At 40.6% G+C, this 16,025-nt stretch overlaps 1 protein-coding gene across 2 annotated transcripts in view; it reads left to right on the top strand.

Moving 5' to 3' along the window:
- The first annotated feature begins 4,564 nt into the window (after positions 1 to 4,564).
- RERG (RAS like estrogen regulated growth inhibitor) overlaps positions 4,565 to 16,025 on the top strand; it is a 124,698-nt gene continuing 113,237 nt past the window's right edge. Inside the window, exons 1-2 of one of the 2 annotated variants that reach the window (XM_082742379.1) lie at positions 4,565 to 4,842; positions 8,265 to 8,428. In XM_082742379.1, the coding sequence (XP_082598505.1) occupies positions 8,368 to 8,428 (61 nt within the window). In that variant the 5' untranslated portion in view covers positions 4,565 to 4,842; positions 8,265 to 8,367. The remainder of the gene's footprint in view (positions 4,843 to 8,264; positions 8,429 to 16,025) is intronic. The other variant, XM_082742380.1, reaches the window with a different exon arrangement.

Raw genomic sequence — 16,025 nt, 5'->3', positions numbered from 1 at the left:
CTCTGGATTATGTTATCTTTCTTAACAGTGTTGCTTTTTGCTTTGGCAGGCAGTGCATTTACTGGTGGGTTAACTTGTCCCTGTCCAGGCTTCTTTTTAATCCCTGTTCAGGGGAGGGTCAGATTTACCATTACTCTTAGATTATTGCCCTCATTTCTAAAGCATGGCCTTATAATCTTTCTGAGTCCTCAGCTGAATGTCAGAAAGTACTCTAAACTCTGGCTAGCCTCAACTTTCATGTCTTCTGAGGACTCGGAGGTCTCTAAAATCGCCACCTAGCTTTCAGACCCTAGGCAGCTGTTCTTTTACTAGGTCTCTGAGAGACTCACCAGACAATGCAGAGCCCAGGAAATGGCCAAGGTTCCAGGGGCATTTCTGTGCAAATACTGGGAGTTCTGCTTCTGTGGCTATCCTCTGTGGCACTTTAACCCTCTGAATCCAGTAGCATTAGTAGCCCTGAACCCTGTTCTGATTGTTGTCTGAACTCCAATTTCATGGACCACTGCCCTTCAAATACCCCCAAGGAGAAAACTTGGATGACTGTGGGGCTAAACCCAAGTGCATTCCCTCCTGTCAGGGATTGGCACTCAGCCTTGGTTGTTTTCCAATGCTTCTAAATAGCTATTTCGTACATTTTGGTTAGCCTTCAGCATTCTCAGTCAGAGGGGAAGTCTAGTTGTGGCCACAGTCAGACTTGCCCTTGCCTAACATCTAGCTAAATAAACAATAACAATAATAAAATATCCCTTTAAGTAAAAAACAAAACAAAACAAAATTAGCAGCAAAAACAAAACAAAACAAAACAAGGAGAAAGTTATGATTTCTTTCCATAAAACTTCAAAATAAATCCTCTCAGGAAATAAAAGAATAATAAAAGATAACTGCCCTCTCTCCAGAAGCAGTATTGGTGAGTCATCAAATCCTGGGTATTCTTTTCCACTAAGAATGAACACCTAAATTTGGAGTGAAATGAACTAAGCAACTATCCTTTCCTTTTCTGACAAGAGGAGGGGAGAGAGTGAGCAGTTGTCACTGAAGGCTTAAGAGAGAGAGAGGAGGGGGACCTAAGAATGAAAGGGGGTGAACTCTTTGAAGCCTGAGGAAATCTTTTCTGTGGAATAATATCTGATTCTGACAACCTGCACTGAATCTTGGTATGGGGTCTTCAGTAAAACCTCAGAAGTAAAGCAGAGTGTGTAAACTTTAACAGAAACCACACAGAAACTCAGATGACCTCTCCTCTTGGCTTTATGTTCCCATCTCAGGATGGCAGATGAAGGAGAATGCTCAGCCCTCAAACCATTGCTCCGTAGAGAAAGCAAACAGGTCTCCGATAAGGTAGGTACAGAATTAGAATTCATTTATTATATATCACAGCCAATATGATGTTTGGGTTTTTTTTTAAAGATTTTATTCATTTATTTGGCAGGCAGAGATCATAGAAGCAGGCAGAGAGTCAGCTAGAGAGAGGAGGAAGCAGGCTCCCAGCCGAGCAGAAAGCCCGATGCGAGGCTCGATTCCAGCACCCTGGGATCATAACCTGAGCCGAAGGCAGAGGCTTTAACCCACTGAGCCACCCAGGTGCCCCCGATGTTTGATTTTAAAAATAAACAATATAATAACTACAAAATATGTTACACAGGAAGAAAAAGAGGAAAAGATCATGTAAACCAGAGTCGGGTAATTACAAAATAAATTGAAAACGGGGAAAGGAAGGGATGGGTATTTTCAGTTACATGATATAGCATCTATAAGACCTTCTTGAAAACCTTGCTTAATGAAGAAATGAAAAGATTAATCAAAATAAAAAGTAAGTAATAGAAAAACTGTGGTAAAACAATTAAATAAATGTATCCCATTTAAATATAGAACTAAGTTGAGATCACTCTGGGAATTAGAAATTCAGAACAAAGGCAAATATTATATATCCTGACAATAAAAAAATACAGAAATAAAAATATAGAAAGAAGGAAGTGGAAGTGAGGGACATAAGAGGACAGACAGCTAATTTCCTCCTTTTTATATTTATTTATTTTTGAATTTCCTTCTTCTTAAATGATAATGATATTGACTAAAACAAATAAATGGTTAAATATAAACCATATAAATATATAAATATGAAAAAAATAAAATGAATATATGGTTAAGGATAATGAATTCAGATCTCATTCAGTGTAGTTTTTTTTTTTTAAGAGACTTTTATTTATTTATTTGACAGACAGAGATCACAAGTAGGCAGAGAGGCAGGCAGAGGAAGAGGGGGAAGTGGGCTCCCTGCTGAGCAGAGAACAAGATGCGGGGCTCGATTCCAGGATCCTGAGATCCTGACCTGAGCCAAAGGCAGAGGCTTAACCCACTGAGCCACCCAGGCACCCCTCATTCTGTGTAGTTTTAACCTCAGTGGACTCTCGAACATAAAATAACTTGTGAGATAAGAAAGCATCTGAAGCCACCATTTAAGAGTGGCTTTAATTTCTTTATCTTCTGCTTTATTGAGTGTATTTTTAAATTAAAAATAGCACTTATTTATTTGTTAAAAAAGAACAGTAACACTTAGCATAGCTGTAATGCTATTTGATCCATCTCTGTTCTCTTGTGGTAACAATCTCTGTTCTCTTATGGTAACTATTTCCTCTCATAGAAAAGGCGGTTATTTCTGGATAATGTGAATTTGGGGGTGATTTCCTATTTCTTTGTATTTTTTCTACTACTTATTTAATCTACAATAAGCATTATTGCCATATGCACACACACACACAATTCCAATTTTTATTGTGTTTGGGGTTTATACTGACAATTCATTTACTAGTTAGATGCTAAATGTTTTAGCTCAAGCCTGGAGCCAGGCTAATGGACTTAAGTATGAGAAGACCTCTCCCTAGCAAGGAATATGGAGGATTTGTAAGGGCAAATTGTCCTCTGTCTTTCTTACTGATCTATGGAGCAAGAATCATAATGGGGAGTGGCTCCATTTTGCTGCTTTTGAGACAAAGGAAACACTCCCATTGAATATAGGCATCACACTGAAGATACAACACAATGGGTTCAGGGTCCAGTTAGTTAGTCATCTCTCTTGGTGTAGTACATCAAGAACTGGAAACACGGAGGCAAGAGCTTCCCTAGTTGACAGAGGAGCGCTGACCTATATTGACTAAGTGGGAAAATGGTGGGAAACACTTTGCATAGACAAGATCCCAAAGAAATGCTTCAAAAAAGGCCTAGTTCGGGGACTTTTCAATCACTCCATTCAAGAAGGGTGGCAAAGTAGACATTTCAACTTAAGTCTGCAGAAATACACACACACACACACACACACACACACACAAATACACATATATACATACATGTTCAGGAATATAGAACTTGATAGGGGAAGAATGTAACATGTTAGCCCTGAACAGAAATGCCACGAAATTCCATGTAATTGGGTTTCTATAAAATTCTATATAAGCTACAGAGATAATTCTTTCCACATCCCAGACGTCAAAAACTTACTGTATGCCAAGATGATGAAATCTCTTTCTCAGCCTTCTTTACGAAACTTCAGGCCCGTTATACGTTCAATTTTTATCACTATTCTATTGCAAATCATGTAAGAGAAATCAAACATATCTGGTCACAACTTGTTCTTTCTTTTCATTCACTCAACACCTTGTCTCTTGAATATTCACAAGGCTCCAGGCATGATGGTAGAGGCTGGAAATCCAGGGAGACATACAATAGATCTCAACATTCAGGAAGTTCAGGTTTAAAGGAGAAGATGAAAGAAAAATGAGTACAATGCAAACATGATGACAGGTAACAGGCTATAAGACCCCAAACTGGCTCATCTTATCCAGGTGTGGGTTGTGGGGTCAGCACTGGCCTTGGAAACTGCCTCCATGGTTCCATCTCTCCCACCAAGTACCCCTGCAGCGGGTACTTTCTCATCTGTGAAAGGCTAATAATTATACTAGTGCTTACCCCAAGGGAGGTGTAAATACCAAATGCGAGGAGAGATGAAAGCAGGTCGAGCACGGCATTGATATCAATCATGTTCCTCAGGTCTGGAGGACGATGGAGTGTGACTTCCATTCGAACACTACAAAGACTGAGCATATAAGGAGAAGACGAAGGCTTTGGAACTTTGTCAAAGAGAGAGCTATACATTTCAGTCGAATTCAGTATTTGTAATCGCTCCTAGCATCTCTCAGCTTCCAATCCAGCCTGGATTTCATTCCAACCATTTACTAGCCTTGGACAAGTTATTTATCTTCTCTTTCAATTTCCTGTTGGGTAACCTGGGGAGAATCAAAGGTACCTCAAGGGGATGTTGTGAGCATCATCGGAAGGAAGGAATGGGAAACCCCACGGAGCGATGCTTCCACACGCAAAAATTTAACGGAGAGAGTCCCTCAGCGAGAGCCTAGGGGCCAAGGACCGAGCGGGGGAAAGGGAAGGCAGCCCCGGGCCGCAGGAGCGCGCGGAACAGATGCGTCTCCTTTCCCCGGGCGGGGAGGCGGCGTCGCGGGAGGAACCGGCCTCTGGCCCCAGTAGGGGGCGCCAACGCGCCGCACTGCAGCATCCTGGCGGCGGCGCGGCGGCCCCGGCCGGGCTGAGCTCGCGTCCTGCCGCAGTCCCTCCGCCGCGCGTCCTGGCGAGCGCGAGCGCGGAGACCCCCCGCACCCGTCGGTCGGTCTTCGCAGCTGCCGCGGCGGCTCCCACGCGCGATCGCGGGCCCGCGTCTCGGAAACGCAAGCCGCAGACTGGGCGGCGCGGCGTGGCAGGGCTCCGCGGTCTCGGGGGACCGATCCCGAACTTGCAGGGGACCGCGGCTCTCCGGGGCCTGGAGAGTGTGAACAGGTGAGTGTCACGCACGTGCCCAGGTGGCTCTTTCGGGACGACTTCCTGCAAACCCTTGAGACCCCTTGAACGCTTGGCCTCTGGGTCGGTTCTCCTGGTCCCCGCGTCTTCTCAGGGCGGCTTCGGGGTTCGCTGGGAGGGGATGTGAGCGCGGCGCGCAGGGCTTGACAGCGCCCTCGGAGCTGAGACTGAGAATGCCCTTTTTGACTTAGGCTGCGTTTCTCTCCAGGTTGAGAGCAAGTGACCTGCAGTCCACGATGGGCCTGTTGATCATTCTAGGATACCTGTTGCTTTTGGAGCTAAGCTATCCCCAGGCATCTTGCACGATTAACCTTGTCGCTGTGGGTGCTGCGTTGCAAGATGAGGGAGCATTCCCCCGTAGCCAGAAGAGGAGAACTTGATTTTGGAGCTAGGCAAGAGGCTCTCATTCCCACGGCCAGACTAGATGCTTTGCTTGCCTAAACAGCTGCGCTTTATTTTGATGATAAATACAGAAGTTAGAAAAACTGTTACCTTATAAAGATGCTTGCTTTTTTTACCCCCCAAAGAGGAAGTGGAAAGCAGGAATTTTGATAAGTATAGTACTGGGAATTATGAATGAAATCTTTTTTTCAATAAATGTAAAAAACATCAGGTTATTGGTGACTTAAATGTCACAGGTCTAACAGATCATAAGCTCCTGGAAGGTAGCCACTTTTGTCTGTGCTTAGCACAATTGTGGAATGATCAATGAATATATTAGTAATAACATAGTATGGAGGCCAGCTCCTTTTTTTCTTCTTTCTAAGCTTTCTTTTAGCTCCTTTATGTTTAGGGGGGAGAAAATCACTGTCCCTTAAATCTCTTAAATATCTATGTGTGATTTTAGCTTTAGGAGTGATAGAAGCTCAGAAGTTTTTGTCTTAGTAAAGCAGTGTCCACATAATAAGTAAATGGCAACTTCTAGACCCAGCCAGAATATTTCTGTACAATAATATTAAAACAAATGTTTTTAGATCCATTTTATGGAAGGTCTTGGATTATAAATTATTTTGAACATCAGAAATTGGCAAAAGGTCACTTATTACAATTTACACATTTATCTTTGTTTTATATCTTTGTCAAATGTAACATCACATTTTTATGTGAATAACAAACTGCTGAAAGACATATGTCAGTTTGTGTCTTCCTTTAAGTGATTTTTCTAAGCATAAGGTTGACAATAAGCAGCTGTACCTTCATAAGGGAAAAAATTGCCCTACACAATTTCTCTTTCTTATGTGAAATTCCTATACCTCTGAGGCCATTTGGGAGTTAATGAAATATTTGACTTAACAAATGTTTTTTAAAAATCACATCTGATGACTACTTTCAGGAACTATAAATAAGATAGATAATTACTTAGGCTTTATGTGCATGGGAATGAACAATTTTGCATGAAATAACAAATTGTTGTTTATACAAGCTCCAGACCCTTGCATGGTCTATGTTTCAAAGAAATGCTTGTCATTCTTATTTAGAATTTATGTAGTTATGTATCTCCATATATTATGCTTTTGTGATGTTCTGAAATGAAGCACGGAACTTTAAACATAGGGCCTTTCCATAATGAATACATATAAGATGACAAATAAGGAAATTCTTTTATCTTGAGCCAATAATATGGGTCTGGACAAATTGCAGATGTTAAAGCTTCTGGTTTTCCAACTATTAATGATTACAGAGAAATTTTGTTGTTGTTGTTGTTATTGTTGTTGGGGGTGAGGTAAACAATAGCTAATGTCAATGTTGAGCTTTTTATCCTTTGGAGGAAGTTCTGAGCCTTTGGAAATCAGCAAGTACAAAATTCATTGGGTACAGGTTGATGGCTAAGATGCCTAATGAAGAAAACAATTACATGTTCACGTCTTTGTAGAAATCCTTTTTCAGCAGGATTTTTACTTTTTTCTTTCTGTTGAGAAGCTCCTTTGAAAAGTTGTAGATGACAAAACATTGGCAGGAGCCGTTTACACGTTTAGATAACAGATTCGTGTTGTAAAAATATCTTTGCAGACTGAAAAAAAAAAAGGATGAAATGAATGAATCACTGATGTGATTAAGTTTAACAAGGATGAGAGTCAAGTCTTATATATAGGTTTCAAACACTGACTGCAGAAGTTCAGAACGAGGGAGTCTGCAGTTCCTGTGAGAGTTGTGAGTCTTGCTGTGAGTACTTGTACAGCCACAAGGCCAGCTAAACAAAGAATAGGGAGAATCTCGGTGAACCTTGGTAGGTCAGTTTGTCAGGCCCTATCTCAAGGAGTGAATGCAGTGGACGCCATGTTTTTTAGTGATCAAGAGGCAAGTGCCAGCAAAGAGGACTCCATGTGGTGAAGAGAGAAGGCGAGGGTCAAGAACAAACCAAGGCAAAACAAAACCGTACAGCTCATGAAGAACAAGGGAAGATGCCAGGTCTCATTTTCCTAGGAAATAGCCTAGGATGGGGCCAAGGGTCCTAATAACTGATAGGCTACTTGAAGGCTTCTGACTGAAAGTAAACAAAAAGTTGAAGTAATGTCAGCTCACCAGCACTAACCTCAGGTATCTGAAAGTGGCCAATTAGACGCAAGGTGTTGTCTGATCTCAAGGAAGGATTCTTGCCATGGCTGGCGGATTCCTTTGGTTAACCCCAAGGCTGTTCCCAGCTTTACATATTCATGGTACTAAGAACCTAGGTGTCATTCCTGAAGCACTGCTTCTATATCACATGTGCTTACATTGTATGCAATGTCATTTTCTAAGTGTTAGAGCAGTGTTAAGCGTTCAGGTTGTCGTAGAAAAGGAATCTGAAGTTGAGTCATGGCATTTATCTTTTGTGTACCAGGGGTGTTGTGCCCAGAAAAATATAAGGATATAAAGTAGATATTGTATATCAATTCCTGGAACATGGATGTCTGTCAGATGTCTCAATCATGGGATCTAGTGTGAACTGAGCTAAAATTTAACCTTGAAGTGCAAATCCAATCATTACAGTAGGATGGATAAAGACGAATGTATATTATTCAGCCCTCAGGAAAAGAAAGACTTCTAAATGTGACTCTCCCCATCCCGTGTGTTGTGTATTGGGTATGTATAGACACATGGTAAATACACGTATTCACACACTTCAAATATTTGTTATCCATTAGTGATCCAAAGACAATACCTTCATAAAAAAATACCTTAGGCAATGTTGTTGGGTATGAAAATGCATATGTTTTAGAACCAAAGAGATCTAAGTTCACGTCATGGATCTATCACTTATTAGTTGACTAGTTTGCAGTAAATGACTATAACCCTTGCACGGGATTGCTGCGGAGGAAGATGATGATAAAGTGAGGGGTGGCCATCAGGGAGAAGGTGCTTCATAAATATGAATTCCTTTCTCCAGTCACTTAGGACTTCCCAAATCTCTTTGGTTGCAGGACTGCAGATTTACAATGATATGGTGAATCCAAAGGCTGGAGCCAAAAAGATTTTCTCAGCTCTTCAGTGTGCACAACAGTGAATTATCCACCAACACCCAGCATGGCTAAAAGTGCAGAGGTCAAGCTGGCAATATTTGGGAGAGCAGGTGTGGGCAAATCAGGTAAGTGTTTTTGTTGTAGTTGTTGTAGAGTGTGTGTGTGTGTGTGTGTCTTTGACACTGCCTCCGAGAATTAGACAGAAGGGTGGTTGGCATTTCTCATAGTGTCATGTGTTGCTCTTTTAGATGAAGTCTCTCTCTTTATCTAGAACTTTCCTTTTGCATAACCAGTTTTATTTACGTTTCTGCTTATTGATGATGACAGGTCTGCTGATAATACACAAGGCAATGGATATATCATAGGTTTTGGTATTCTGAGGAAGGGTATAAAACAAACCTCCAAATAAATCAGATTGTGGAAACGAAAAAAGTATTTACATTTTCTCTTGTTCCTCTTTACTAGATGCTAAGAGGCCAATTTTATATCTCATTCATCTTGATATTTGCAGCACCCAGACCAATGTCATGCATGTGCTGGGTACTTAAAAAAAAATGCCTGTTGAATGAATATATCCTTTCAAGAAACAGAATTGCATTACTACCCAACACTTCTAAAATTGGGGGGAGGAGTTGGGGCAAAGGTAGACTGCATGAGCTCAAGCAAGACAGCTCTTGCCAGCACCTCTGGAGTGAATTTAAATGATCATATTATGGTATATACTAATTCAAAGACTATTTTTTTCATTCCTCACCTAAGAAAAGTCTTACATACCTTTAAGATTAAGGGGGAAAGGATGGATATGAAAATGTATCTGATCCAGTTTTGAAAAATGTATCTCAGACTTTATAACTAAAGAATAGTGCTGAAGCTGATGTTGCTAAAATTTAAGGGCAACACGGCTTTTCAGACCATATTGTCTCACTCTCTTCCTGGAGGAAAGAACCATAATTGATTTTGCACACAGGGTTCATGGTTCTCAGGAAAGGACTCACACAGGTATCTAGTAGGAGCACCTTTGTGGAGAGAAACCCATTTGGGTCATCCAATGTCATAGGTAATCCACATAATCTTAAATAAACACACATGAGTAGCTTTTAATTCTGTGACCAACCACTCTTTCCTAACTAGCTCTCTAGTTTAAGTTCAGCAGTAAATCTTCCCTATTCTAAGCCTTTCTCTCTCTCTCTCTTTTTCTTTTCATTTTCTAAGAGTGCTCTTTTCTGCCATCACTCTTCCTTCTTATTGCTCATTCTTGCCTGTGGCAAAAACCAAGCAAAGAAAATAGATAGTTGGCAAGGCTTTAAACTTGCCAGGCTTCACAAGATTGAAGATAGTTGAACTCCTCCCCATCAATCTCCTCAGTGTTTCCCAATGGCGTGAGAACCTAATTTCCATAGCTGGTGGAAGGATCTGGAGAATGAGGAAACTTGTTCCAGTGAGTGGAGGATGAAGGGAAGGGCATGTGTGGGAGACTGTGCTGCTAACAATAGCTTGTCTGAGTCCTTTGTGAGTGGAGGGTCTAGGCCTGGGGCTCCCTGTTGATTACTCATTCATTCAAACCTTAACATAGGCAGTCAAAGAAGAGAATTTTTAGAACTTTGATTATTCACCAAAATAAACTCCACATGGTTGGAAAAGTTAATCATAGAAATTAAAATTTGGTTGAAAAACTACCTAGTTGTGTTATAGCCATCCGTTTCCCATCTCTGCTGTCTCAGAGCAAGCTCTGTACACCCTCTTTTCAAGGTTCATCTCTCAGTCTGACCTCTACCCATTTCTTTCATCTTCCCTTATGTTGTTTTGATGACTGCTTCAATTATTCCTCTCATGCTCTACCAACTGTTTTCCCATAAGGATTTCTTTGACCCCTGTACCATCTTTTTCTTTTTTCCAGGCTTGTGGAATGTGGGCTTACTTACTATCTTACTGTCTTAAGTTCTATCTTACTATTTTACCTCTCATTCTCTTCCACTATAATCATGAGCCTGAAACTGCTTTTGCTCAGGTCACCACTGATCAATAACGAACAAATCTAATGCATATTTCCTAGTTCCGATCTTCTTAGGACTCCTTTTACCATTGAACACAACCACTCAGTCTTTCCTAAAATTCCTTCCCTCCCACGCTCTCATGACCTCATGAGCTTCTTGGCTTTCTTTCTACCTCTCCATTGCCCCTCACCAGCTGCCTTTATGGGGGCTCTTCATTGACCCACCTCTCAAAACCCAGGGCTTTCAGGGTCCTACATACCCATCTCATGTCTTCTCACTCTGTACATTCTCTCTAGGGGCGATTCCTCATGGCCAGAACTGAAGATATACTTACACATACAATCCAAATTCCGCTAACCCTAGTTTTATTTTATGTAAAATGCAGAAGTTGGACTTGTTCACTAAGGTCCTTTCTAACTGTAACGTCCTGTGATTCTTCTTTTTTTTTTTTTTTAATTGTTTTGGCTATGCTAGGATGCATCACTTTTTTTTTTTTAAGATTTTATTTATTTATTTGACAGACAGAGATCACAAGTAGGCAGAGAGGCAGGCGGAGAGAGAGGAGAAAGGAGGAAGCAGGCTCCTCACTGAGCAGAGAGCCCGATGTGGGGCTCGATCCCAGGACCCTGGGATCATGACCTGAGCTGAAGGCAGAGGCTTTAATCCACTGAGCTACCCAGGCGCCCCACGTCCTGTGATTCTTAATGCATGTTCTTTGGGCTGGTTTCTTTATCCACTTCATACACATTCTACCATTTGCATTTATTTTCATGTAGGTGAAAATGACAACGATAGACAGCATGTCTTAAACAATTGCTTGTTTGTCTGTCATCGATACAGTGTTTTCCTATTTCAACATTAGACTGTCTCCCTGAGAACTGGTAACCACACCTCACGTTAAAGGTTGTACCTGTTTGACTGTTGCATGGGAGACAATTCTGAGACCTTTTCTCATAGTTCTGTGAAAACAACTACAGAGTTCTTCATATCCATCAACTTTTAAACCCGGCTATGTTTTCATATAGCAATGTTGAACTCATGTTTATTCTAATTCCTTATTAATATGGAAATATGATATCTCTGCCTAGTTATTAAACCACATGCTTACTTTTCTGTCCTGTAGTCTGTATTAATCTTTTAAGTATTTTTTTTGTTTGTTTTTAAGTCTGTAGAAAGTTATACCTGCTAGGATGTCACAGCAGCTCCTCATTTTCTCAAATGCCTCTCCACAGAAGGTCATTCCTGGGGGAGGCAGCTTGAGATCTGGGAAAGGTAGAAACAGAGGGTCTGTGATTGCACTGTTTCAGAGGCCTCTAGGCTTACCTGTATGATCTACTTTTCCCCACGGTCACTATGAAAGTGGAACTGGGGATAAGCAAGACCCTGTTGTCCCCTTGCTAACAGAGAGCAGCGTAGTCTGGAGTTGAGAGCAGGAGATCTGGGAGTGTCACTGTTAAGTTTGACGTCCAATTCTACAGTTAACTAGCTGCAGGAACATGGCAATTTTGGCAAGTTACCAAACTTCTCAAGTCCCTCAACTATAAAAGAGCATATAGGGGCACCTGTGTGGCTCAGTCAGTTAAGCCTCCAACTCTCAATTTCAGCTGAGGTCATGATCTCAGGATTGTGGGATTGAGCCCCCAGTGGGCTCCATGGTCAGCCCAGAATCTGCTTTTCCCTCTCCCTCTGCTTCACCCCCTACTTGCATGCTCGCTCTCTCTCTCAAATAAATAAATAAATAAATAAATAAATAAATAAAGTCCTTTTTTTTAAGGCTATAATAGTGCCTATCTCTAAGAGATGTTATTAGGATCAAACGAGCTATCAGATGGAAATCCTTTAGAACCGCACCTGGCACAAAGTAAGTGCTCCAGTATTAGCTTATAATAGTATAGATTTCTGAGGTATGCTCATTTTAACTAGTAGATTTTCTAATGAAAACATACAATAAAAGATATGTTTACATTCAAGTGGACATTTGGGTTTTCATTACAACCAGAAAGTTTATAAGATAAAAATTCTATATTGCAACTCTGCATATCCTAAATGTATACATGTACGTGTGCACGCGCGCACGCACACACACACATATACACACACTCCCCTCCCCCTCTCTTTCTTTTGAAACTAAAGTCTGGGTAATGTCAATTACAGTTTGACTACTGGTGATCACAACAATACTTCTTGTGGCTCATATCTTGGAAAAAATATGTAGTGTGATCAATAAATTATCACCCTTAAATTTCAAAGTGCTTCTGGTATGTGGTGGACAGCTTCTTAAGCCCAGGTAATAGACAAGCCCTCTATGTTTAAAACAGAATTTAACATTAACCAGAACTCTTTGGTTGACAGGTTGACCATAGAAGTGTCAGCCCAGGCAGAATTGAATAGTGTGTTATTTATAAAGGAACCCCGAAAGAACATGTGATGTGTGTGTGTGTGTGCGCACGCATGTATATACGTATCAGTATTTACATGGTCTTTTGTGTTGGGAAGATTCTTTCCCTTTCTGCCTAATGTTATCTTGAAGCTCTGTCTTCAAGGGACCTTGGTTGCTGGCTCAGCGTGGTGAGCACTTTGGGGGATGCTGCAGACCGCAGAGCCTGTATCCCATCTTCTCTTGCCCAACAGGGTAAACATTTCCCTTCCTGGCTGAGGGTAGAGCACTAATAACATGGCATACAGGACATAGATTTCCTTCCTTGTGTGTGCCAGCCTATAATTTGACAGACTTCAAGTGATTAAAGCACCACCACCTGCAATAAAACCTAGAATGCACACCCGATTTATTTAAATGCTTCCTGGCTTCATATTATTCAAATCTGTAGTAAGTGTGGGAGGAGCTGAGAGAGAAACCACTGAAATTTTAAATTTAGTTTCTCAGTTGACATTCTCATTTTGGAATTGAAATATTGTGTGCCATAGCTAAATATATTTCTTGAAAGGGCTAGTCTCAAAGTTAATTGAGTTAATGCTATCCTCTAAATCAGAAGCTGGTTCATGCACTCATCCATGAAGTCTTAAGCTCATAGATTCAGATTGCTGGGCTACAAACTGGGGGCTAAACACAAACAAACTTGTGATATATTTTTCCTAGACACAAAGAGAAGTGATTCAATTTCCCCTTCTTTTCCTTGTTTCCTTGTTCTTGTTTGCTTTTCTCTTTCTCTCTCTCTCAATTATAAAAAAGTATGAAAAGCTTTTTTCATTTTATATTTTAGTGGGACAGGGACAATTCTGATTTTAGATATGACTTTTCCAGTAAGTACCTAATACTGCTTTAACATATATGCGTGCTTTATGGCTGGGGTATGTTCATGAGATTTCACATATGTGGAATGAAAACAGCAATATCAACAGTTCCTTGGGTAGGTCAGTTTCCTTATGCTACAGAACCAAACTTTGTATTTTATTGTATTTTAAAGATTTATTTATTTGAGAGAGAAAGAGAGAGCACCCGCACATGAGGGAGGGAAAAAAAGAGAGGGAGAGATTCTCAAGCGGAATCCCCATTGACTGTGGAGCCCAATGTGGAGCTTGATCCCATGACCTTGAGACCATGACCCGAGCTGAGACCAAGAGGTGGTCATTAAACCAAATGAGCCACGCAGGCACCCCTCAGCCTTCGTATCTTAGAACTTTTTCTCTATATGTAGCTGTATGCCAGTTGATTCCCTTCATAGAGACTTAATGGTGTAGTATGATGCTTTCTTGAAGATCGTTTTCAAAGGACTTTTTTTTTTTTTTTTAAGATTTTATTTATTGATTTGACAGAGATCACAAGTGGGCAGAGGCGGGCGGGGGTGGGGGGGAAGCAGGCTCCTCACTGACCAGAGAGCCCCATGTGGGGCTGAATCCCAGAACCCTGGGATCATGACCTGAGCCAAAAGCAGAGGATTTAATCCACTGAGCCACCCAGGTGCCCCTCAAAGGACTTCTAAAAGAAGATGACAGAGATCTAGGTGATTTGGAGTATTAAGCATCTCATTATGATTATGTAATTATTTTGCATGCTTATCAATTTCATAAAATATATACAAAATTTGATATTGCTCTGTCTTATATCTATGTCTTATTATAAAAATGATACCCCCAGCCAGCTAGTGACTAAAATGGACTCATTGGGAAGATGTAGCAAATTGATCTGTGACTTCAGTAACCTGTAGGCTCCAGGTCCAGTTTGAAAACCACAAGTATAGGAAATGGCCTCAGCTGGGAATGTCACATGAATGTGAGTACACACTGACAACAGTCCTGTACCACACTTTTTACCTACTTACATTCTCAGTCAGCTCTTCAAGTTCTTGGTCATTCTTGTTTTAAAATTATGTAACCTGAATGGTAAATTTTCTTTCACAATTTGTTTGCATAAGAAGAGGAACAGATGGTGTTTCAGGTGGTTCAGAACTTTCACACCTCCCGAGTGTAAGTGTGTGTGTGTGTGTGTGTGCATGCGCACACATTTCCTAGGTGGTTGTTGAATTTGAAGGATTACCAGAAATGAGGCCCATTGGTTCTCTGTATGCTTGGTGGTTAGAGGAATAACTGATTTTTTTTTTTTAAGGCAAATGGGAGGAAGTTGGCATTGAGACAAGTTTGGATGCGGCTGGAAAACTAGCTCTTTTCCTGTCATAAATGTAATGATATGGTTACCTGTGGCTTTCATATATACTTTCTTTTACCTGCAAAGATAGAAAAGCCAAAAGAGACAAACAGCCTAACTGAGTCAATTTTCATTTATTTCTTCCATGAGGAACAAAAGGGTATTTTCAAATTGGAGGTGTATGCTTATGGATATGTGGAAAAGCCGTACCTCAGTGCAAGCTATAAGTCACGCTGACTTTTATTGTATGCCCAGGAAGAAAAGCAAAGATGAGGAATGGTGAGGGCTCAGAAAAAGGAAAGAAAAAGAAAAAAAGGAAAAGGAAAGGAAAAATTAAAATCAAAGTCAGTTCATTGGTGGGTAGTTAAACATTCTGTAGGTTGGCAATGACCAATTCTTAGACTTTTCCTAAGGAAAATATAGTTAGGGAGGAAACAATACTAGAAAACACAACAAAACAAAACCAAAAGTTGTTTTTCAAAGTCAAACAAATCTCTGTCCCTGCTTCTTTCTACTGAAATATATTATTAAAATTGGAGTGTCTCTTATTTTTAATTTATGGCCAATTTATTCATTGAAATAGTTTCCTGTAGTTAATTGTCAGTCATCACTTGGTTCCATTTTGATCTCAACTTGTTTTCTTGGCAACTGAGAAGGCCTAACTTTAAGGAAAGGGAGTGAAGAAAATTGTAAATCATCCATGTAATTCCCCTTTTTATTCCTGGTATTTCTCCAACTTATGGGTTTGGGGAAATCAGCCAAATTTTCAAAGTGGTACTGTCCTTGAAGCCAAAATTCCAGTGCAAACGCATCTCTGTTGCTACAGCTGCCTTTGAAAATTGATGTGGTTTCAGAAAAACAACCATAATTTCTTCCATCCCATTAAAAATGAAAGCAGTTATGTTATAAAGGCAAAGCAGTCTGAAAAGGTAATTTCAGCATGGAGTAAGCAAATACATAAAGTTCCTCTACGTACCTATGTGAGAGAGAGGTCATTACAGAGATCACCAAGCTTCTCAGCACACAGCCAAGTCTAGGATCCTAGTGTATGACTCATACAAGTTTGCTACTACATATTTTTCATTTTTTATCACCCCATTCTTTTCCACATTATTTTGATCACCT

The sequence above is a fragment of the Mustela nivalis genome (assembly GCF_964662115.1).
Source record: "Mustela nivalis genome assembly, chromosome: 7".
Lineage (NCBI taxonomy): Eukaryota > Metazoa > Chordata > Mammalia > Carnivora > Mustelidae > Mustela > Mustela nivalis.
The sequence above is the reverse complement of the archived record's forward strand: the minus strand, read 5'-3'. Positions and strand labels throughout refer to the sequence as shown.